Source organism: Pantherophis guttatus, chromosome 3 (assembly GCF_059756535.1).
Source record: "Pantherophis guttatus breed Tessera chromosome 3, ASM5975653v1, whole genome shotgun sequence".
Taxonomy (NCBI): Eukaryota; Metazoa; Chordata; class Lepidosauria; order Squamata; family Colubridae; genus Pantherophis; species Pantherophis guttatus.
In genome coordinates this window covers 184,678,857-184,704,821 of record NC_142065.1, presented here as the reverse complement: position 1 = coordinate 184,704,821, position 25,965 = coordinate 184,678,857, and the positions used below count along the sequence as shown (strand labels likewise).

Genomic DNA, 25,965 nt, shown 5'->3' with positions numbered 1-25,965 from the left:
AAAACCCCAAACATTTAAAATACCCCAATTAAAATTATTAAGTTGATAGCCCTGCCTGGCGGAACAACAGGGTCTTCAGGTAAAATGAAGTAAACAAGTTTGGATAATTTTTGTGACCTTGTAATTTTGGGGGAGAGTTTTTTTGTTTGTTTGTTTGTTTTTAGAATAGTCCATGTGCATTGTCTATTGATGAAGGACACTAAAATTAGATTTCAAAACCAAGCATTCTTTTTGTATGTGGTCAGAAAAAAAAATCTGAAAATGTTGGTTCTGAAAGGTAGATTTATTTTTGTTGTTTTACAAAAGCAAGTACATTGCCATCATACAGTACAGTTTGAAATGCTTTTCTTGAAAAGCAAAACCCAAAGCAGGAAAAGAAAAACAACTCAGGCCAATATTTTATTAATAATTCTCAGAAGTTTAGACATTCTCCCCAAACACTGTTGTTTTCCTAGTAGCTTTAAAAAGATGTTTTAATGTATGTTTTAGATTTTAATGTATGTTTTAGAAATGTTAAGTAATACAATGCAAATACAAATTGATTTTTTTTTTAATTTGGAAGGAAACAATCCATTAACCAATTTTTAAAATTGGAAGAAAATACTCTGATGCTTATAATTTACTAATTATATATACATGGGAGATATAAAAGTTTATTTGAAAAAAATGTAATACTGACATTGAAAAGTCTGGATTTATTATATTTTCCATTTCATAATTGGTTTCAAATCTAAAATGAGATGCCTGTGAAAATCTCATTGCACTATGAAATTTCTTCCCATTTATAACAGAGATTCTGAATATAATACATACTATCTGCATTGCCAGAAAATGAATGACTAAATAATCAAATCAGGATACGGTCAGAATATTACTTTTTGGGATGCTACAAAATACAGCACAACTAAAAACTGAATACATCATATTTTCTTTCCCTTTCAAGAAAAAAGTTTGCTTTCAATTCTCTGAGATTAGCTTCCTATTAAACAAATCTAAGGTGTTCAAAATATTCATAATTAGCATGAAATAAAGTTACACAATTATAGAATAAAATATGAATTCTATAGCTCATTCTATCTTCTATTTGAACATTTTAATTTATATTTCAAGAAAGATAAATTAATGCTGTAAATATATGCTGGGGTGATTTTCTTTTTTTATTATTTAACAGCATATATTTTCTCAATATCAAATTCCCTAAAATCAACAGGCTTTTCAAGGAAATTTGGTATAAGAATAGAATGTGGATGTTACTTTTTTCCCTATGACCTTTAGAATTTCAACTGGTATAAATGGTAGTGGAATTTGACCAGTTTTAAATTAGGAACATTTTAATAAATTGTGAAAGGGGAAAAGAAAAAAATATTTCAAGATTACATACAGCTGGTTTGGTTATTACTATAATATGAGGCAATTATAGCAATTCAGCAAGCAAGTACATAGAAATATGGATTGATGGCTTCTCCTTCCAGTGGGAATGGCTAAACAAATCACAGAACTTTTATCAGTATATCAGATAAAAGGCTTTTTGCAATACTCACAAGCCAGAACCTGAAGCTAAGAACAAGCCTTGACACATTATAACTGCAATTCTCAGATGTCTGTTAGCTGCAAACCCACACATGGAAAAGGTTGCAGAAAACAGTTTAGCCAGTTCAGTTGGCAGGAACAGCCAAATGAGTAAGGCTGAGCAAGGAAACATTTGATACACGCTACTCAGTCTCTGTAACATCATGGCATATGGTATATGACATCTGAAGAGAGAGTCCACAGCATATGAATAGACAAGTTAAAGTTTTACTATAATTACTTTTTCCCTCCTCTCAAAGTTATATTCATTTAATAACTTGTCCTGCTTCATTGCTTAAAATTTTTGGCTCAACAGCATAGATCCAGAGGAAGAACCACCTATATACAACATGAGTGTAAAACCTTAGATCTTCATGACTCAAGATGGCAACTGTAGTAGAGAATCTATTGACATGTTGATCGTATCATCCTGTTATTGAGAGGCTGAAGAGGCCGCCAGTTGTCCTGTAAAGGACAATGAGGATCTTCTGCGCTATTGCTGGAAAGGCTACGCAGCTTTAACATCTATGGAGGAAAAAGAAAGATATTTCTAAGCCCAATTTAGTTACAAATGATCTAAAAAAAACATTCAAAAGATATTAGAATGATAATTTCCTTTAAAAAGCTGCCAGAGTTTGTTCAAGGAAAAAAATGCAATATAACCAGTGGTGAAATCCATTTTTTTTTACTACCGATTCTGTGGACATGGCTTGGTGGGTGTGGTGTGGCTTGGTGGGCGTGATTTGGTGGGCATGGCAGGGGAAGGATACTGCAAAATCTCCATTCCCACCCCCCTCCAGGGGAAGGGTATTGCAAAATCTCCATACCCACCCCACTATGGGGCCAGCCAGAGGTGGTATTTGCCGGTTCTCCGAACTACTCAAAATTTCCGCTACTGGTTCTCCAAACTGCTCAAAATTTCTGCTTCCAGTTGTCCAGAACCTGTCAGAACCTGCTGGATTTCACCCCTGAATACAACCATTGTTATTCATTTGTTTTGTAAAGTTCTGCTTGGCTTATTTTCTAGAGAACCTTGCACCCAAGTAGAAATGAACTCTTACTTGTTGGATTCAATTGTTGTTTATGTATTTGATTCAATTTTTAAACATTCTTTAGCTATCTAATGGTTTGTTCTAGATTATATTCTTCTAAGGTAGAGAAAGCTACCTGGGTTTCAGAACCTATCACAGTTCAAATAGCAATTCTTCCCAAACACCGAAACAAATTTATGCCTAATTTAGATAACTATCTTGCTAACTGATTTTCCTTTCCTGGAGATCTATAAAAGTCTTTCTGCTTTGGTAAGAAATTGCCTGGATATCAAGATATTCCTAATTACAAATAAACTTCTTATCTTTATTTCTCTGATAGGTGCTTCTCAAATTGCTACTCTAAATATCTTATCCCATTTTGTTTCACGACATTTAGAAAGTCTTAGAAGAATAAAGATAACATATAAGCAGATTTTGATTATTACAACTGATCAAAGAGCTTCCTGCAATAATATAAAGATCTGCTTTGTTTGCCCAACTTTTTACTAGATTGTTGCAAATCAAGAAAAACAAGTTTAGCAGTCTTTATTTATGAATGACCCATTACTCTGGACTTCGCCCTTTTTGGAAGTGACTTCTGTTAAAGCCATTTAATTCTACATAAATAGCATAAGGACTGGAGTGTGAGGCCTTATTAAGGGTTTGATTCCTGGCCCAAGAAACCTAAGCAAAGCCCACTAATATTTTTTATTTCCAGGAAAAGTTTAACTAAGAAATGGGAAATTAAGAAATGAAATAAAGTTTAAACAAGACACTACAAAACAGGAATATGCTTTCTTCTTCTGAGTGCTTCTTTCTCCAATAGAATTGATAAAGAATAGTGTCATTGTCTAAATAAAAAACTCTATCTGTTGGAAATAATAAAATTGCCAACCACTTTTATGAGACTAAATTAAAATTTGAGATTCAAGATATGCAAGTTTTATTAAGTCCATTAAAAAAAAAAGATGTTATTTTGAAAAAAAACATTGTTGTACTGATTTAAGGTAGGGTTGTACTTTATGTTTATAAGATAGCTGAGGGGTCTTAGAGCACCATTGTTTTTTTTAACATGGAAATAGTATAGAGTTTTTCCCTCTAGGGCTTATGGGCATGCCAGAAAGGTAACACTGATCAGGTGATCTCCCGTTGCTGCAAGAAAGGAACTTGTGATCTGCTGATACAAATCTCCTTGTGGTAGCATTACTTCCTGGAATGTCCATGTGAGTTTTAAAGCCCTGTGTTCACTTTGGACACTTTGATAAGCACCACTAGAATGGAGCCTCTTGGAGTTTAAATCTACCCCAGGGGTGTCAAACTGAAGGCTTATGGGCTAGATCTGGCCTACAGGGATCTGGCCCATGGGGAAACAGCGAGGGACCAGCCTGTGTGCTTGTGCCAGTGAAAACAGCCTCCCAAGGTCCGTTTTTACTGGCAGAGGGTTGTAGGAGACCGTGGCAGCCAAAAACACAACTCGAGAGCCTGTTTTTGCTGGCAGAGCGCTCAGGCCACCACAGGCACCCCTGACAGGAGTGATGTCAAGCTGGCCATGCCCACCCTGGCTATGCCCATCCCATCTCCCCAAGGTCAAACATAACCCAGATACAGCCCTCAATGAAATCGAGTTTGACATCCCTGCTCTACCCCATTTACTTGAAAAATAAAATTCCCTCCCCTAATTTTCTTTATAGCACACAAAGTAAGTGTAATTCCCTGCCTCTTGGCAGATATTTTTTATTGAACAAAAAGGGTTTTAGCTAGAATTCATTTAGTGCTGTAAAGTCCATTAGGAGCAAATCACTCCTAGTTCACTCCTGCCAGACTTAGTGGAATTCTTCTACATCCCTGCTTGAAAGATATAAAAGCACTGTATACATTTGTGGTGTGTCCCTTCCTTGGAAAAGAATCTTCACACAGTATTCCATGTATTAGAAGGAAACTCTGAATACTATGATGGACTTTTTCCTCAAGCTTAATTAGAAATTAGAAAGCTGAGACAGTATACTCAGTCCATTAGTGTGGCATATGATGGGAGAGTAAAGGAAGGTGTCTGCATTCTGTAGGTTAAGGTCCATAGTAGCACAAAAAGGATGATGTGGTGGATGGAGAAAAAAGTCTTCTACATCCTTGATGTAGATATAAAAGATATAAAAGTTAAGGTAGTTTTGGACTGCATCATAAAAAGGGTTCAGAAACATATGAAGTCCTTATTCTACACCCCTCTGAAGCTGAAGCCACACTGGGAATTCTCTGTACAAGTCTGAATGTTGCATTTTCAGAAGGAAATTGTCAAATTAAAATTGAGGCCCTCAAAGGTGACAGAGTAACTTGAGCTAAAGGAACTTATGTGTTAAATCTGGCAAAAAGAAGATTAAGGGGAGACATGATATCAGTGTTCAGGTACACATAAAAAGATGGTATAGAAAAGAAAATATCAGGAATTATTTTCCATACAAATTGGATCAGAAATACTGAATACAAGTTGTAGCTTCCTAGATTTCACAATTATAAAAAATTACTTTCTGATGCTAAGATCCATACCACAGTGAAATAAGTCTACTTACTGAAGGCACAAATTTGTTTAAAAAGTGGTGTCCACCTCCAAGATGGTTTAATTGGTTTTCTTACCACTTGCAGAAGAATGGATTAACTTCTAACTCCACAATTCTATGATGCTATACACATAATCCTTGATTTATGACAATTGAGCCCAACATTTCTACTGCTAAGTGAGACAGTGGTTGAGTGAATTTTGCCCCATTTTACAATGTTTCCTGCCACAGTTATTAAATGAAATGCATCAGCTGTTTTGTCACACTTATTAAGTGAATCTGGCTTCCCCATTGACTTTGCTTGTCAGAGGGTCTTTTTTCAGTGCTGTTGTATCTTTGAATGGTCACTAAATGAACTGTTGTAACTCAAGGACTACCTGTAAAATGCTCTTAGGTCCTCACTTGTCACTCTGATTCATTTGCTTTAGAAATTGCCCAATATTTCTCATGAATACAGAAGCACAATATACCTGAATCATGTATATAATTTAAGGTAAAGCAAGATTATACTTACTAATGAACACATGAGATGCATTTAAACTTACACGAAATATATACAAAAAAGAAATAACTGTGCAGATTTCTAATTTACCTGCTGCTCATCAACACTTATAGGTTCTTTCATAACAATCCAGGTAACACACTCTTCACACGGAGGCGTTGTAAAAGAGCCTTGATAAGTATAGTAACTTCGATTTTGAGGAAAGAGGATAGATGGATCAAAGTTTAGAAAAGGAGCCTCTTTTCCCTTAAATAAATCAGAAATAACATAATTAAATTCAGTGGTAGAGACAGGAACGCTCTCTACAGTCAAGATTTATTATGGGTGGATGATGATAATCATTTGTATAGATAGCCTCAAGGTGTAGTTGAGATCACAGAATACTAAAACTAATAAACATTTTCTTCTAACATCTATCATCAGTCAAAAGCTATTCCAGATTTACCTAACATGAGATATCCTGATTTTATTAAGTCTGCATTGATTTTAGTAAGTGCCCCAAGTAGTTTGAAATTTGGATCCATAATGAAATATTAGTTCAAATTGCTTCTTCTGAGGTGGTATGACAAAAAAAAATTAAAAAAAATCCCAACTTTCAATTTAAAAGCGATAAAGAGAATCTTATGAGCAAAATCAATTGAGAAGGTTTACTTCTGAATCAAGACTACTGTGTCTGGAAAACCTTCCTTTAAATAATCTCTTATTTGTTCCATCTCTCATTAAACTTCCCATGGGAAGTTGTCAGCTATTCATTTTTTGAAAAGATTTGTTACAAGATCCAGATGTTCCTATTGTCCACATGTTTCATGCTAGTTCTCAGTACTAGTTGTTAGTTGTCACAGCAAAGATTCATGTATCATTCATGACCATAGTGTTGTTCATTTCGTACTGCTTGGCATGTTATGTAAATACAGTCATTAAGCTTCATAAGCATGACTTATGGCTTAGTATGACATCTGAAGGCATTTGTTGAATAAGGCACTAACTGTGCCTTATTCAACAAATTAAATATACTGTAGTTTGTTGTGTGTTAATAATATACTTTTTATGCATTATCTAAGTATGTTAGCTCCCTTTATTGAAACATATTAGATTAACCATGTTAGAAAACTTGGTATTAACTAGAATATTATTTTACATACCTTTGTTTTAATAGCGTCTATTTCTTCAATAATTCTTTTCATTTCTGGCTTAGGGTTTTTTCCTACCTGTCATTCAGAAGTCAGAAAGTGAGCAGCCATGAAAGGTGATTATCTCCCAAATTGCAACAGTATACAGAATTAATTGTTAACTATCCCATATGTCCATTTAATTAATAACATTTGTGGAATATCTTACGACCCCTACCAATAATACTAAGTATAAAAACTAAAAGAGAATAACATTTGCCTGATTGGTTGGTGTTATTTAATGATGCTCTATTTTGCACAACTATAGTATGATTTTAATTTCAGTGAGTCTTTCTGGACTTTAGGAAACATTTTGGTAGTGGTGCTGAAAGTGAAAATAATTGAAAATATTCACAAATTGAACTTTCACTAATTGGTACTCTCCAACTGTGTTTGACTACAGGTCCTGCTGTCTTCATCCATTACGGTTCTTTATATTTTCAGCCATATTGGCTGAGAATAATGAGAGATAGCAATAGCACTTAGATTTATATACCTCTTCACTATGTTTACAGTCCTCTCTAAGCAGTTTGTAAACTGCTTAGCATATTGCCTCCAACAATCTGGGTCCTCATTTTACCAACCTCGGAAGAATGGAATGCTAAGTCAACCTTGAGCCGATCAGGATCAAACTGCTGGCAGTCAGCAGAGTGAGCCTGAAATACGGCATTCTAAACCCCTCACCATGAGATGTACTTCAACACTTTTTAATGATATCAGGTTAGGAAAAGCTGACTGAATAGTATCCAAGCCAACTTCCTAGGTTTTAAACCAGCTTTCTTGCTGCCTTACAAATATGTTGAATGAATTTCCATAAACCCCAGTCAGTGTGGCTCTTTTTCATGCTAGCTGGGGATGTCAAATTTAACATGCAGAGGTCACCAGCTTGGAAGAGGCCTCTCTAATGTATTAAACATTCTGACCAAATTTTGTACAGATTTTCTTCAGAATCCCAAATATTGGTGTTGTTAAGTTCAATTGGTGGGGTCCTGTATCAAGTATGAATTTTGTATCATGTTTCTAAAGTACAAATGTTAATTATTAATAATAGTATATATGTATTGTTGCCTTAAATTGTAACAAAACTGAATACAGTTGATAAACCGTTTCCACTATTTATAAAACAATAAGTCACATCTAGTACAAAGACGTGAAAAAAGTGCATAACCCCACCAACTGAACTCAACAATACCAATTCTCCTTTCAGGAAGTGACCTTAAAGCAGGACTGTTCCAGTAAATTTTGAGTCTACAGTGTTGTTTGGATAGTCATTATAGCAGAATATTACTAAAGATTATTATTTTTTAATTGAGTTCAACCATTAAACAGCCCGAACAGTGTATATGGAATGAAAGAACCTACAAATACTATTGAATTAAAATAAATAAATAATTCTAGAAGAAGAGGAGAGTAAGAGATATAGGTGAAAGAAAATTTCTGAGATTTGAGACAGATGTGCAGTTCTAGGTGTATAATGCAGTATAATGCAAAACAATCTATCCCTATCCAGTTAGTAATTTAATTCCGTTCCGTCAAGTTTTCATTCAAAGAAAAAGTTACAAGACTTCTCAACATGTAAATATAGCAGCATGACTATAATTGTGTTTTAGTAGTATATATAACAATAATGAATTGTAATTATTAGTGTGATGATAATTATAATTAATGAGGGGGTGGAATTAAAATGCTACAGTTGATCTTAGCCAAAAGGCTGAGAAATGATTAAGTTGAAACAACTAGCCACAGCCAGACACAAATGCTTCTCGCTCCTTTTCCCTCATACACACAATCATACACTCAATCTAGTATCAATCTTTATTTATTGATTAGCCCTTGGGCCATATCAAAGTGCAGCACTCCAGAAACAATTATTGCAAAAATTGGGTAGAAACCATTTAAAATGAAATTGGAATAGGAATAAAACACGATTTAAAATGAAATTAGAGTAAAATTCGATCTAGAATGAAATCAGAATAGAATACAATAATTTGAGATACAAATTAAATATGATTAAAATTATATTACAATGTCACCCCTGCATCTACCCAATCAGTCTTAAAACTACTATTAGAATTATATTATTAAATCAAATGATCTTTCCTGCAATCTACCACATTCTGCTGCACCAACTTTGTCCTTTTTTCCAACAATTTTACAGCAAATCTGGCAATCCATTTCACCAGCTGCAAGTTAGAACCTAACAAACAATGTTGCAAGAAGCGCTCTTTAGTCATTAACTCACAACTTTATTCACAAACATCCATACTAGTGTTTCAGCTGCCTGTAATACTTGAGCCATACCATGGCATTTTCAAGAGTTCAAGAGACAGCTTCAGCACCCAAATTCTTAGTTTACCAAATTCTAAGAATGTGGATATAAAAGAGAAAAGGAGATAGGAAAACAGCAAGCAGGTGAGGGAGTGGAAAGTGATGTCTGAAGACTGACAGCTGTCACAGGCAGGCCAAAAGGCTAACATTCAACTGCCAGAACCACAAGCTATGATAAGCAGCATATCCTTATGGGATTCCAGGAACATGGCTTGGGAGTTCAGCTAGAGTGCTCAAAAACAGTAATGCTTTAAGAGCAGAACTTGGAACTTGGCCTGGAGCTCAGCAGCAACTTGAAAAGGAGCATCCACACCGAGGCAACATCTCATCTCATCACTACTACAAAAGACAAATATTGTATGCCACTTTACAGACTTCTATTCCAATTAAATATTAACAGGACTGAATATAAAGGACTTAGTGTTAAAGACACATTTATGTGGTGACATCACCTTGCAAAGCCAAGAAAACTGGAGTTAACCCAGATTAACAAACCTGTTATTGGGAAAGGTGTTGGCTGCCACAAAGCACTCTATACATTTGTGATGTGTCCCTTCCTTGGAAAAGAATCTTCACACAGTATTCCATGTATTAGAAGAAAACTCTGAATACTATGGTGGACTTTTTCCTCAAGCTTAATTAGAAATTAGAAAGATAAGACAGTACACTCAGTCCATTAGTGTAGCATATGATAGGAGAGTAGAGGAAGATAGAGGGTAGGTGTCAGCATTCTGTATGTTAAGGTCCCTAGTAGCACAAAAAGGATGATGTGATAGATGGAGAAGAAACAGAAAGCATCATTGTCCAAAACAGATGCAATCTTTGGAGCCACAGCTGAAGATTATCGTGAAAATATGCCTAAGAAAATAGCAATCAGAACTTACTTCCATTAGAATGGCTATGGTAGCCACGCCATCAGTTTTTCTCAAAGCATCAGCATAATTACTATAGGAGGAATTCCAGTGTACCAAATGAATCTAAAAACAAGGAAAACATTATAGTTAGATATCAAAGAACGTTATGGTGGCATTCATAAAATTCTCTTCATTTCCCAATAGCCATCTGAGTCTCACTACCAGGTAAAAATTTAAACATTTTAAAAATATTAAAAATCAGAAACATGCAAGCAGTGTTAAGCATTATCTAAGTATTTTTGTTCTTTTAGAAAAATGTTTAAAACGAAAGGGTCAAAAGGTAAGATTTCACAACATTGCCAAATTTACATCAAATGGTTTTCATACTACTATTTTTCTCCAACTGAGCATCCTCCAGACTATAATACTTATTCTCAGACAATATGAGTAGTGGCCAAGCAGATGTGAAGTTATGAAGAGTCATCACACACCTTTGGAAGCATGTAAAATATATTGAACACCCATGGTTTAATTATTTTCAGGATAAGATCAAAATACTATAAAAATTTCTATAAGTCAGGGGTGTCAAACTGGCGGCCCACAGGCCGGATACGTCACATGCAGGCCACGCCCACCCCAGCTCCGCAAAGGGGAAAAACGTCACGAAACATCATGCGGCGGCAACATGACATGGCGAGTTTGACACCCATGCTATAAGTGGTGCTTTCAACGTATCAATTTGTAATGACTGGCAAACAAGTGTATAGTATATAATAGACATTTTACAAGTTACATATTCTGAGCCAGGACAACTTTTATGAATAAATGAATATGCATCTACATGCATATATATAATTAGCACCTGTGTTCCTAAATATGCCCAGTCAATTTCCATTTTCATTTTAAAAAAGAAAAATGATGCATCAACCAGTATGTATCCTGGTTACATAGATATCCTCATCTAAGCCTTTATTAGACTATGTGCACCTGGTTTTCTCCCCTCTGGCAAGGGGAGATCTTCCAGTGTTTCTTACAGGACCTACTCACCTCTCCTGCATGCCTTTTTGCATCCACCACATGCTCTGAGCCTTTGTCACTGGTAGAACCCCAGTGGATGTGAAGCTGACGGAGCCTGTAAATCCCAGGAAGTGGTCCTCCCCTAAGTACTGCAAAGAATAGTCTAGATTTAACAGAAGATTTTGCTGTGCCATAACAAATGGTATAACCATGAAATAAGATGAGTATTTATGAGCATCTCTTGCCAATATGACTCAATATGGCAAAGGGAGCATCTCATCTTCCACTACATTTCCAAACCAATGTTCATAAGACAGTGCATCCTTGGCCAGCCACCTCTCTAGCACGTTGGCAAATATGTTGTGACACTTAGTATCCCTTTTTTCTGCCTTAGGATTCCAAGCAGTATCAAATGATTGAAAATATTGTAGGAAATATTTTGACAGAGAAGAACAATTGATGATCAGATTGAGTCTTATAGTGTTTTGCCATAATATTTTTCCAGTATTAGGAACAATGCATGTACAAGATACAAAATGTCATCTAACAGTAGATGACAATTATAAACAGGCAGCATGATTGAACTCACACATTTGTCACTTCTGACTTAATTAACTCTATGCGTGTCAAGTTAGATTGGCCTTAGGCCAAAATTCGTATCTTTCCTAACTATAAATAAATCTTGTCTTTCCACTTAATGAAGAACTAGACGTAGCAACAAGAAAGCACCTGAAATGTAAGGCAACTTTTCATATCACAGAAACGTGTTTGAAAGTTTCCTATATGCAGCACTTTATTTAGGCAATGAATGGCAAAAAAAATTACATAATACAACATGAAAGGTAAATCAAAGAGCCAGTTTGGTTTAGTTGTTAAGGCACCAGGCTAAAAACTTCAAGTTTTTGAGTGTAGTTCTAATTTTGCCTTAGGCGTGAAAGCCAGATGGGTGATTTTGGACCAGTCACTCTCTCTCAGCCCAACTTACCTCCCAGTGTTGTTGTTGCAGGGAAAATAGGAGGAGAAAGGTGTATTAGGGTTAGGATTAGGATTAGGAAGGCAGAGGGACATATTTCCATTGTAAAGCTGTACTAACTAGGGTTGCAATGTTTCCCTTGGATTTTCCTCCCACCTTACTTGTGATAACCAAGATTGAATTTGCCCATTCACTGTCTACTGCACCTCTGCCCAGGTTTCCTGTAAAAAAAAGTATCAAATCACAATACGTAATCAAAGGAAGGATGGTCTTTTAATAGTTCTGACCAGCCTGCAATTTTCCAAATTAATAGGGAGATCACATGAGTATCTGGTAAGAGTCATATTAGCAGGTTTTGGCAAGCTAATGTTGTAAGAGCACGATGTTGGAATGGTGAACCAGAGAAGGTCAGCAGGATCTCTGCCAAGCAAATCCTGTGGCTGCTCATGGAAATCCAATTCTCTGGTGACAAAGTTGGCACCATCCAATAATACTTGCATTGCGGCAGCTTCGTTCGGTGTTCCTGGATGTGGAGTTAAGGGATTATGATGATTCTGCACAGAATATACTAAGGCGGGTTTATTTATAATAGTTGAGGAATACGTCAGTAAGTTTCCATACGAGTCTTATGCTGGTATGATATGGAAATGCTTTTGGGGCAAATGTGTAACTTTCTTCCTCGTCACCAAGGGCACTTAGACTCAAACTGATCTGCACAGATGATTCCATAGGGGATTTTTCTGATTTGCAGTTATGGACCTTGTAGGTATCTCAATATAGAGAATATCTCTATATTTAAAATATGTTTTAAATACATAAAACCAATTATCATTATTCATTATAAAAACATTTAAAATTTTTATTTAAAAATTTAATTATAAAAACATTATAACAAAAGTTAACATTATAAAAAACAGAACAAACAAGGAAATAACAGCAAAGGGATGTTAATAATGGAGCCACCTCACATGTTCACCTGTCCCCTGGGGTCCCAGGCTTGCTGGCATAATCAGGTCTTAAGGGACTGTGAAACTCAAAAGCGATGAGGCCAGTGTCACCTCATAGTAGATTCTGCAATGTGGACACCACCATAGAAAAGGCCCTAGGGCCCCTAGCGGGCAGAATCTGTAACATACTCCCTCCGCTAGATCTGATGCGACAGGCAGGTGAAAAGATGGGCGATCCTCACGAAACCCAGCCCCATACCATGAAAGGCTTTAAAGGTCAATAAAATACTGTGAATTGGAAGAGACAGGTAATCAATGCAGCTCGCAAAGAAACACACATAATTGCTCATGCCACCACATTTTGCATCAGCTGAAGTTTCCAGTTACTCATCAAGGACAGTCCCACGTGCAGCACATTGCTGCAATCCAACCTGAGGTTATCAGGGCATGAATTAAGGGACCTTTGATCCAGAAAAAGGAGTAACTGGCACACAAAACAAAGTTGTGCAAAGGTCCTTCTAGTCAAGACTGCCACCTGCTCACTGAACTGGAGTGATGACTCCAAGAGGACTCCCAGATTGTGTAGAAGGTCTGTTTGGGGCCGTGCAATCCCATCCTGCACCAAAGATGGTACAGTTTCATCACCCGGGAGGGAAGGGAGGTGTCTCAAAACCCAAAGCCACTCAGCCTTGCCAGGATTCAGTTGAAGCCTGTTGTTCCCCATCCAGACCCTCACAGCCTCAAGACACTGGGATAAAACCCACAGCATCAATAAGCTTGTCAGGAGCAGAGATGTACAACTGAATGTCATCTGCATATTGATCATATATCCCCCTATGACAATGGATGAAATCAAGTGTCTCATGCAAATGTTAAATAGGAGAAAAAAGAACACCATCCCCTGGAGCGCGCCACATATAGGAGTCAAGGGCAGGAACTTTGTTCCCCAATCATCACCAATTGGAATTAACCCTGAATATCAGCGAAACACCATGCCACTCTCTCCCAGTCTTTTGAGTCAATCCAGAAGGATACCATAGTCCAGTGATGGCTAACCTTTTTGCAGTCATGTGCCAAAAGCGGGGGTCGTGTGCATGTGTGCCCACATTCATAATTCAATGCACATTTCCCCATGCATGTATGCACGATACCCCCCCTTCTTTTGGCATGTGATGGGGCAGTGGGCCTGGTAGGCCTGTTTTTTGCCCTCTCCAGACTCCAGAGGCTTTCTTGGAGCCTCAGGAGGGAGAAAACGGCCTTCCCCACCCCCCTGGAGTCCCTCTGGAGGCCGGAAACAGCCCGTTTCCCCACTTCCGGTGGACCCAGAAGACCTGAAAATCAGCTCACCGGCACACACATGCATGCTGGAGCTGAGCTAGGGCAACACTCGGATGCCCACAGATATGGCTCCACGTGCCACCCTTGACACGCGTGCCATAGGTTTGCCATCACGGCCATAGTCGATGGTACTGAAAACTGCTTGAGAGGTCAAGTAAGGTAAGAATGGATGCACATCCACCATCACACCCACACCAGAGATCATCCAAAATCGCGACCAATGCTGTTTCCATTCCATTCCCAAGCCTGAATCCTGATTGAAAAGGGTCCAGGTAATTAAAATATACCATTATAAAGGAACATGAAACTGAAAGGCAAGAGCTCAGAAAAGCATGTGTTGCTGGGCTGATGCCATGACTCTTTCCTTCTGAAATTTTTCTCCTACATTTTTTAAAAAAAGATTCGTCGTATAAAACATAAGCCAATGTAATTCTACACCGTGTCCACTTCTGTAGTCAGATGAGGCTGTCTAATTTATTAAGATTACATTTCCCTATCTCAATGTCAATGTCAATTAAGAGAAATGCAACCAGTGCATGAATTTATAGGCAGAACTGTACAAAAGCATTGTGCACTTCATCCCCAAGGCAAGCACCAGGCAGGAGAGAAGTCATGTGATATGGATTGACCCATTACTATGGCCTTCTAGCTATGGAAACAAAAAATATTTGCATGAAAAAAATCAGTATCAAACTATTTCCAACATATCAATAAAACCCTTCTCTCTATTTGCACTCAACTGAACTGCCAAGACCTGCCATTTCACACAACTGCTTCCTGCACAATTGGGTCTCTATTGTATTTAGTTTTAGATACAGTTGTGAGTTCTGAAATATTCATAACTTCTCTTAGTACTTAGTACTCTTAGTATTTTTCACATTTTGATGCCATCATTAGCAACCTATATGTCGTTGCAATTGTGGTTCACTGTGGACTACTTGCCACCAAATTTCCAAGGAGTCAGTGACTATCCTTTTTGCTGACTTACTTAAATCTCCCATATATGGGAGATTTCTTTTCTTTTTGTTGTTTGCTTGCTGCTTCTTTAACAGAGAAGAAAGATAAAGAGGCAGCCTTGTGACTTTGTGCTGTCTGAATAGAAAAATAGCATGGCATCTTCTATATGTCTACTAATTCCAATAGCATACATCATCTATTAAATCTGAAGAAAGCAGGCAGTGGTGGATTGCTACCAGTTCGCCCCAGATCAGGCAAACCGGTAGCAGCAGATTCCGGCCATCCGCCTGGACGTCTCTGCTCATGCACAGAAACTTCTGCGCATGCGCAGAAGTGTCATACACGCACATGCTCACAAGCAAACCGGTAGCGATGGGATTTGAATCCCACTACTGGAAACAGGCTATTTTTCAGGGTGTATGCAATTACTTTATCATGCATCTTGTTGTCACCGGAAGCAAGTGCCCCATCTTGCTCACCAATAGGGCCAGCCTTGGAGAGAACAAGTGTAGAAGGGCAATTTTGCTCCAACCGTTTCTTTACCAAGAATATGGAGTTGTGTGATCTGTTTCTTCCTCAATTTTACAACTTTCAAAAGTAAAATAAACCATCCAAATATGCAACAAGCATATAGGGATAGTCCAGTGGTGGGTTCCTTCCGGTTCGGTCCGGTTCAGCCGAGCCGGTAGCGGTGACGATATGACATCACCAAACCAGTTCTCCCCCCACCCCCCCACCCGCGTTATTCTTACCTTTTATTTGGTCCCACCCCCAATCTATTGCTGCCTCCTGAGTCCCAGCTGATGACTAGAGGTGAAAAAACTGTTTAAACTCTTGCCGTGGGGCTTCAAAGGGCCGTCCTAAAGCTGATCAGTGTTAAAAGCAAACAAATGAGTCGGGTCGTAAGTGCGAGGACTGGTCGTAAGTGTGAGGACCTTCCAGAAATGACTGACCAGCTAGCCACGCCCACCTTGTCACATGACCTCCAAGCCACACCCACAAAATAAGCCACGGCCACAGAACCGGTAGTAAAAAAATTTAGAACCCACCCCTGGGATAGTCCTTGTGAACTCAGCCAATGATCATTTCAGGCTTTTATAAAATTATCCTTTGAATAAAGGTGAGCATGGTTTCGGGAAGTCCAGTTATATTATTTTTAAGAGAGTATAAAAGTATCCTTTAATGCATCATTAAAGAAAAAAAAATGTGAATTATATTACATGCACATTTGAATTTATAGTGTATAAGTCTAGATTCAAATACAGTTGTAATTTGAACAATTTACAGACAAATATATTCAGAATATTGAGTAATGCTGAACCAAGTGAATGATATGCCTGTACCACATTTAGTTTAGTTTAGTTTATTTTGGATTTATATACCACCCTTCTCCCAAAGGACTCAGGACAGTGAACAGCCAAAGATAAAACACATACAACATAAAATTTAAAAAACAATTAAAAACATATTAAACAAATTTGGCCCATACTAATTAAATAGTTAAATATAATAATAATTATTAATATATAATTATTATTATTAATTATATAATAATTATTAATTATTATAATAATTAAATATAATCAACATATGCTATCCATATGTTGATTATAATAGTAATTGTCAAGGTCCATCCATTCCATCTGCTTATAGGACTTAAGATAAATAGTCTTTCATACAGCAGATGTCTTCAAACAGCAGACTATTCTCTATAAAAAATAAAATAGAGAAATATTCCACTACAATGGTTTGTCAAAGCTAAGCCAATTTGATCAAAATCACAGTAAACCCAATGTCATACTGTAAGCAACAACTCTATTATTCAACTTCCTCGTTAACTCACTCCACCCAGTTTTAAATCCTATTCAGTTCAATTCAGATCTGCAGAATTCACTGCTATCCAATATGGTAATATTTATTTATTATTTTATTTATTGGTTCGATTTATATGCCGCCCTTCTCCGGAGACTCAGGGCGGCTTACAATGCATAAGCCACCAATTTAGACATTTTTAAAGGAATAAAGAAGATAGGAGTATAAATGGGTATTCTATTTTCTGATTCATATGCAGCATACTTGTAAGCCAGTTACAAAGGAGAAATGGTGAAAAAGTTACTCTTCTGTCCATCCTGTAGAGTTGTTTAATATACTTGGTTGGCTACTACATATTTGTATAAAAATAAAGGCCAATGCTCCATTCTTCAGGCATGGAAGAATGCTATTCAAGCATGCTATTAATTACTTGCTAATAAAAATCTTCAAATGCTCATCTATTGTCCTCACAGCAAAAGAGAGGAATTCAAACACATGCATTTTTCTTTACTGCAACATTCTTGTGACAATAGTCTAGGTCAGTGGTCCCCAACCTTTTTAGCACCAGGGACCAGTTTTGTGGAAGACCATTTTTCCATGGACCAGGGGGAGGGGGATAGGAGGAGTGTGCAACCTAGATCCCTCACGTGCAGTTTACAGTAGGGTTCATCCTCCTATGAAAATCTTATGCCTGATGATTTTAGGTGGAGCTGAGGTGGTGATGCTAGCATGGGGGAGTGGCTGTAAATACAGATGAAGCTTCGCTCGCTCACCTGCCACTCACCTCCAGCTGTACAAGCCCATTCCTAACAGCCCATGGACTGGTACTGGCCTGGGGGTTGGGGTACTCCTGGTTTAGGTCATATAAAAAAACAACTTTTTTAAACCCATGTTTTTTAAAACTATAATACTCCAGTTCAGTCAGTTCCTAACAAAAAATTACAACACCAAATAGTATTGTGTATGAAGTACCTTGAAAATTCATTATTAAAAAATCTTTAGTACATTGTGTTTTCAGTGAATGGCACAATATTTAGATCAGGAAAAACAGTCTTCAACCTTAGAGATCTGCAATCTTTAGTAAAACAATGAAAGACTTTATGATCAGCCTATAGAGTAGTATCCTACTGCAAATATAATTTGAGTTTTCTTACAAATGGGATATTCATCAATACATAATTGATCAAGCCAGAAATGTTATCCCTCTTCACATAAAGTCATGGGAAGACCACACTATATTGATACAAAGGTTTGAAAAGCTTCATATATTGTCAGGTTTGCAGTGACAGGTGACAATCACAAGTGAAAACAAAGGAAGCTCAGCCTTCCCCTAGGTACAAGTAAGGGCTTTGCAGTTTTGTTTTATGATTTAAAAAATAATAACAGTATAACACAGTTGGCCATGTCAATAACAATGCAATTAACAGGTCCAAGAATAAATAGACAGTTGGTATGTTCTTTGAAATAACGGTCAATAAAGTCAGCTATGAACATTTGACAACGATATGATGGACTTTTCTGAGATGAAAATGTCTAACTAAAATACTGCTCATTTTCATAATGGCCAGGAGTGCCATTTATTTCATGAATTCAGGTCACATTGAATTCAAAGAGAAGAAAGTATTCTAGCAAAGCATTCTGGAAGCAATCTCAGTTTTGACCTAAAATGCCCCTGCCCCTGAGTTTTAACTCTAGGCCTCCAGAGATACTAACCGCACATTCTTTTGCAGCCTAAAAAGGAGAAAGCACCCGACTCCTGTGGGCAGAAAGCCGATCACTGCCGCAATCCCAGAGGGCCTTTGATTGAAGCAACGTTCAAGTCCTTTGACTGCCAGCAATAGCATGGAATTCCAGAGTTAATGCTACCGCAGAGCTCAACCTTTTGTGTCAGAGTATTGCTGATCTCTCATCAGTGATTAATATCTATGTACTTGAATACCCAAGGACAAAAGATATGTTAAGCATAGGGCAAAAGGCTTAGCTTTGTCTTTTCTTTAGCTGGCATTGTGATGTTGGCCAGCCCAGAAAAACACCACCTCTCCCTTTCGCTTTGGAATTCTGTTCATTTTGATTGGGGTTAATGAAGCACCCATACAAAAGGACATCATAATCAATTAAATGTAACAATGCAAAAAAAAAAAAGAAAAGAAAAAAAAATCCAAGGATTATAATACATGAAAAATGGATGCATTCTGTTGCAGCCATACAATGCAAGGAGACAAGGGAACAAAAGGGCACATGATGTGTTCCTTCTCACAACAGCACGAAGAATAGACACTCCAATGAAACAATGTGACCTTATCACCAAGAACTACTCCAACAAGGGAGTAGATAAGAACCTCCATAGAGGATCATCAGAAAATACAAATATTACATTGACACTTCAGCAACACACAGAGACACACACACAAAAGCAAGTAAATATATTTCTGTACTGTACATGAATGTGTGGAGGTTCTAATCCTTAAACACTTGAAAGTAATTACAGTCCAGGAGGACTGTGCTGTTAAAACAAACCTTAAAATTGTATTGCTACTCCAAGTATGGTCAGTATGCCTATATTTCTTTTAAAAGCAAAAAGCTGCTGTTCTGCAACTCCTTTTCCATTTTCTGAGAAAAGACTATTGTTCTCACCCTGCGCCAGAAAATAATGGAAAATGCCACTGGCTAATGAGAACATTTTGATATTTAACCACAGATGCATATGGAAAGAATCGTGCTGATCGCAGTCATCTTGCAATCTTGTAATTCTTGCAATCTGTTTTCATGTGAATTGCAAGTTTAATCCAATCAAAGGCTGTGGCAGCAAAGACCAACATTCCCAATCATCTTAAAGGCTTTTAAATAGTTGAATGAATCCGTACATAACAGAAACTATTGGAAATATAGAGAAGGATTCATACAAGTGATGTACAATTTGGCTGCTTGGAATTTTTGCTGACTAGAATTGTTTCTTGCATTTACCTCCTGTAACCGTTCATTATAAAACTTACTTTATGCTTCTTATTTTTAAATTTCTTTCTGCCCTTGTGACTTGTTTCTTGTTTTATGATTGCTTTACCCTTTTTTTTTTGGAAAGGCAGATTTATTTATTTTTTTGTATAAACAAATTATACACATTTCCATGAGGAGAAAAAGCAGAAGAAGGAGGTAGAGACAAGAAAAAAAAATAGGAAAATTATAATTAACAAGGTTCTAACTGAAAAGGCTGGAAAAGGAAAAAGGAAAAAGAAGAATAAGATGACAACCAGTAAGGTGAATGGACTCAGTTACAACAGCAATGAATGCACCACCCTTGGAGGAGCTGAAGGATCAGATTAGGAAGAGACCATCATCAAGGAAATTGAACTATGGAGTTGCTAAGAGTCAACAATGACTTAATGGCATATAATCAATCAATCTGACTTGGTAGTATAACAATCAAGTACAGCAATGCTTATAGAATAGAAGAATTACGATTTTTAATAAAATGGATGGCTAATGGCTTCCTATGGAAGAATAGAATAGAATAGAATAGAATAGAATAGAATAGAATAGAATAGAATAGAATAGAATAGAATAGAATAGAATAGAATAGAATAGAATAGAATAGAATAACAGAGTTGGAAGGGACCTTGGAGGTCTTCTAATCCAATCCCCTGCTTAGACAGGAAACTCTACACCACTTCAGACCAGTGGTGGGTTGCCCCCGGTTTGAACCGGTTCTATAGAATTAGTAGTAAAACCAGCAGTAGACTCCGCCCACTGACCCTGATGTCATGAGGAAGCTTCTGTGCATGCACGCGCAGCCCTGTTGTGAACTGGTAGTAAGGTAATAGAACCACCCCTGCTTCAGACAAATGGTTATCCAACATCTTAAAAACTTCCAATGTTGGGGCATTTACAACTTCTGGAGGCAAGTTGTTCCACTGATTAATTGTTCTCACTGTCAGGAAATTTCTCCTTAGTTCTAAGTTGCTTCTCTCCTTGATTAGTTTCCACCCATTGCCTCTTGTCCTTTTGAGCTAGGGTTTTTTTTAATTCCTGGAAACTGTCTGAGTTTTCTCCACAAGAGTTTGGAAGGGGTTTCCCATTGCTTCCTTCCTAGAGAGGAGAACTGGCTCAAAGTCACTCAGCTGGTTTTGTGCCTAAGAACTCATAGTCTTACGGTTTCTAACCTGATGCCTTAACTACTACACCATACTGGCTCTTTACTTTAATGCACTTCAATTCTTAAATTACACGACTGACAAATACTTTCCAGCATGATCTACCCTTCATGTGACCAGATTGGGATGCAAAACCAGGACCGCACCTATCTTCTACAACACAGAATAGGAACAAAATCCCAACTTTGCTGAAAATGATTGCAGACTTACTGCAAATTGGCTGTTGACATGGATGGCATATCTCTCGAAATTGGGACAATATCCCGAGGGGTAGAGGAAAGTAAATAATCCAATCAGCTCAATAAGCAACAAATCACTCATCTCCCACCAGCTGTTTCTGTGTTTGGGAGATGGACTTGAAGCCTTCCTTAGAAGATCATTTCACACCAAGGCTTTTGTAGGCTTAACCCTGATTACTTTAGGCTTACAAGTACATTTGCAAACATTTACCAAAGTAAACTTACCTGAGCGATCAAAAGTATCATCAAATGCAATCCGCAATGTTTTCCCAGTGTTTCTTATGTTCTTAGCTGCACCTGGATCATAGCCAGTAAACCAAGGCAAAAGAGCAGGGTCTTTGAAGACATCTTTGCTAAGAATTGCAACAGGTGACTGATTGTTCCCTTTGGCTATTGGGTAAGATGTATGCCAGCTATCAGGTCCTGGGAGGAAAACATGCCAAGGCAAAGGTGTGTCATATTCTGTACCATATGGCAGCCATTCCCAACAAGTTGCCCTTCAGCTATTTTGGTATCCTAATCCCACATGGCTATATTGCCTGTTCCAACACCTGAAGGACATGAAACGTGAAAAGTCAAATGAACAATGTTAAGCACTTACCTGATCACAGGATGATTTAGTCTTTTTAAATTACTTTTTAAAGTTTTAAATCTTGGAGGCAAAATTGTTGCCTCCAAGAAGCATTGTTACTGTTACAATTTCAACCACTCTTTCTATTCCTTATTAGAAAACAAGAAATTAAAACTAGATTTGAATTTAAAACATAGCCCGCAGTCCTGCATAATCTAATAGGAACTCTCACCAAATACAATGAGGTTACCTTCATATATAAACTCATGTAGAAAAAAAATTAAAAGCATGCAGGGCTATTGATAATTTTCACACTGTATAAACTTTTGCTAATTAGAAGCAAAATGGATGAAGTTGCTAAATATATTCCACCAACTTTCTGCTGTAGGAAAACTTTCATTTATTTAAACTTCAAAGAAAATTGTTAAGGCTGTATGATCCTCATAGGAATGACAGATAATAAGGATTCTGCTTAGATTTCTTCATCAAGCCCATTTTTTAGAGTGAAGTAAAAAAAAATCTATTTGGAAATCAGTTCTGCATGTATGCAACATAAAGTTCCAATGTGAATCCCTGGAAACCTTAACACAACAATCTTTTGCATGTCTACTATAAATAGGCCATATTAAAGTCAAAGGGGCTTTTATCCAAGTGCATTTCAAATTACCTATTTAGAACAGGTAGGATAGCAAAACTATATATTTCTAAGAAGTGGTAGCGTTACTATAGCACCACTTAATTGTAGGCAGAGGCACAGTGTTATACAAAATTGTCAGTCATGTTTTTTATTGTTATATATCTCTAGCCTGGGATCTAAGTGAAAAACATTCTGGGATGTCATTCTGAAGTGCGCAGACTAATTCCACCTCCTCCCATGGGGTAACCTTCAGAGATTTTTTCCTGCTGATTGAGAATGACCAGAGTGCTACTAGAGTAGAGAAAGGTGTTGTATATTCACTTTCAGTGAAGACTTATTATTAGGCAGGGAATGATTAACTGGGGAGAACAGGCATTCTGGCATGGAAGATTTTCTGCCTCTTTTTTAGTTTTAACATACTGACATCTCTTACCTACCTAAAGCCACTTGCAACCCCTTCTCTCAAGAACAATGTTATAGCAAGGAAGAAAACCTGATCTCACCCATCAGGCAGTTATCATAACAGGCCGCCCGAAAGCCTTTTCTATTTGAATTGCATATATTGAATTGTAGACTCATAAGCAAAAAAAAAAAAAAAATTCCTTTGAATTTCTCCTATTTTTCTTTCTCTTCCATTATTATAAAACATAAAACATAAATAAAATTATTTGAGTCCATGGGAATTTGTACAATATTGACTGGAGATTATTGATACTCTCATATTTAGATAATTTAAACTTTTAAAAAAAATAAAGCTGTTTATATCAGTATTAATTATCATTTCTAAAATGCCAATACTGATACCGATACTGTCATAAAGTTGTTTAAATTAAAGCTGAACATCATATTAAGAACAAATGCAAAGTACACAAAACTATTTCTTATACATAGTATAATGTATGGTATGTATGTATGTATGTTTCTTATACATAGCAATAAGTATTACGCTTCAATCTTAAGGTTAATACTTAAATACTACAGTCTCCACTGTGTTGTTACATAAGATTATTTGAGCAAGACTGTTTTTTTCAGTACTATTCAGATTTTGAAATGTTAAAGCACTCTACGTTATTCTCATTAATTTACACTAATCATTGTTAGTATAGAATGTTTTTCACATTTCAGGCATATTATTATTAATAGTATTATTCTACTAACAAAAAGAATAAAAGCAACAGTAGTGGGATATACGCCCTTATTTGCACATGCACACAATAGAGATAGGCAAGTTGAACCCTCCAGATATTTTAGCCTTTAAACTGCCATCAGTCTCCGCCTGCAAGGGCAATAGCAGGGAGCCATGGAAATCGTAATCCAACATGTTTGCAACCATTTGGTGAAAAAAATGGTGTGTCACACTATATAGTTTTAAAAAGGGCAGAGGCCATTCATTAAAAAATATGATCTGCTCTTAGATTTCAGACCTTTAACAGAAATTACAGCCTTTTTTTCCCCCTGAAGACTCTTCTTCCACAGGGAAGGAGTCAGAAAATCAAGATGGAAGCCATATCACACGATCAAAAGCCCATCTTTTTTTACATGGGTCATGATGTACATACAAAAGAGGGAAAGATTTGATTGCATGTTTATGGTCACTATCTTGTCTTTTTCAAGACACACGCATGTGTGCACCCCAGATACCCTGTCTGGAAAGTATCACATTGCTATAGTGAATCTACTGCTATAGGATACAGCAGTTGAATGACAGGAAATCTCCAGTCAAGCACTAGAAGAAAGCTGTGATAAACACATGCATCTTTTAAGAAGCTAGAGTGTTCTGTGCTTTAAATAAATAAATAAAAATAAAAGTTCAGCCAAGAAAGGCAAGTATTTTTATAGTGCATGCAAAAAGGGGCTATTTTCAGTCTTTGGCATCCTCAGCTACTTATTTATTTCTTATTTCTTATTCATATTTCTATGCTGCCCACTCTCCGAGGACCCTGGGCGGCTTACACCAAAGACAGTATACTAAATAGAGCCTTGATAGTACAGTGGTCTACGCACCCTGTTATTAACACAGCTGACTGCAATTTACTGCTGGTTCGAATCTCTCCAAGGCTCAAGGTTGACTCAGTCTTCCATCCTTTCTAAGGTAGGTAAATTGAGGATCCAGTTTGTGGGGGCAATAAGCTGACTTTGTATAAATATACAAAAGGATGAAGGCTATTGCTTAACGCATTGTAAGCCGCCCTGAGTCTCTGGAGAAGGGCGGCATATAAATCAAATTTTAAAAAAAAATAGCATATTGCCCCCAACAATCTGGGTTCTCATTTTACCCACCTCGGAAGGATGGAAGGCTGAGTCAACCTTGAGCCGGTGAGATTTGATCCGCTGATCTGCTGAACTAGCAGTCAGCTGAAGTAGCTGCAGTACTGTACCCTAACCACTGCGCCACCTCAGCTCATTACTAACAAGAATGGCTCAATGAACAATAACAGTCTTCCATCAAAGATCCAGAAAAGTCCAAAATTCAATCCTGAGATAGATAAGCAAACAATCTGGTTAATTTGGCTTCCCAAATATATTCAACCTACCAAAGAACCTCATAGCCTTGCAAGTTGCTGTCAAGTTATCACTCCAAGCAACATTTCTTAAACATCCTTCACTGCAACCCTCCAGATGCATCGAACAAGAACAAGAAGTCCAATAAATCTACAGCCAGGTTTTCAGTGGGGATGATAGGAGTTGGGGTCCATCGTACCTGCAGTGCACCCCAAAAAAGGAAAGCCTGATGGGGAGGGGAGGGGGGGAAGTGCCTTTGAGAACTTATGCCCTATTTGATAGCATCAAAAAGTGTGGAGTGACCAGGTAAGGCGGCCACTCGGAGAGACATGAATCCCACGCCTGAGATTTTGGAAAAACGCTCCTTCCTCGGTTGGGTTGAATGCTGTGGCGGACCACGGAGCTGCGAGCGAGACTCCTGCCCTAGAGAGCCTCGCTCCGTTGGGGTGTGTGCGCATTTCGAGGGGGCGGGGCAGGATGGGGACTTCTTCCCACTCACCGTTTTCCTTGCTGTAGCCCCAGGTCAGGGCCTCGCCGGTGGACTGCTTGCGCATCGTTCTCTCGCGCGGGCTTTAGCACCGCTGGCCGCGAACTTCTGACGCCCGAGCCATTTATAGGGCTCAGCGGACTCCAGCCTTGGGACAGCCTGGCGTCGAGGGCGGAGGAGCGCAAAGATCATTTACAGTCGGAGGCCGGAGGGGGGAGCTTCGCACCAGCGCGGGTTTCCCCGAAACTTGGCTCGTTCGTTCAGCTGGACCGGTCGGCGGCAAGAAAAACGATCTCTCTGTATCTTCCTTATGATCCGGCTTGGGGGTTGAT

The 25,965-nt window shown here is 37.7% G+C and overlaps 1 protein-coding gene across 1 annotated transcript; it reads right to left on the bottom strand.

Moving 5' to 3' along the window:
• Nucleotides 1-264: 264 nt before the first annotated feature.
• LOC117668471 (carbonic anhydrase 3-like) lies at nt 265-25,965 on the bottom strand. The gene is made up of 7 exons (XM_034422367.3): nt 25,646-25,965; nt 21,662-21,859; nt 11,053-11,171; nt 10,036-10,128; nt 6,797-6,862; nt 5,745-5,900; nt 265-2,094 (listed from the first exon to the last, which is right to left on the bottom strand). Exons 1-7 carry the CDS (start codon nt 25,698-25,700, stop codon nt 1,975-1,977), a joined length of 807 nt encoding a protein of 268 aa, XP_034278258.1. The 5' UTR covers nt 25,701-25,965; the 3' UTR covers nt 265-1,974.

What these genes read in the sequence shown, in the direction of transcription:
- LOC117668471 (XM_034422367.3), bottom strand. Translation starts at nt 25,700, where the DNA reads ATGCGCAAGCAGTCCACCGGCGAGGCCCTGACCTGGGGCTACAGCAAG. An exon ending in GGGCTACAGCAAGGAAAACG is followed by an intron (nt 21,860 to 25,645) that starts GTGAGTGGGAAG and finishes TTTTCCTCCCAG; the next exon opens with GACCTGATAGCTGGCATACA. An exon ending in TAGACGCTATTAAAACAAAG is followed by an intron (nt 5,901 to 6,796) that starts GTATGTAAAATA and finishes GATTTATTTAAG; the next exon opens with GGAAAAGAGGCTCCTTTTCT.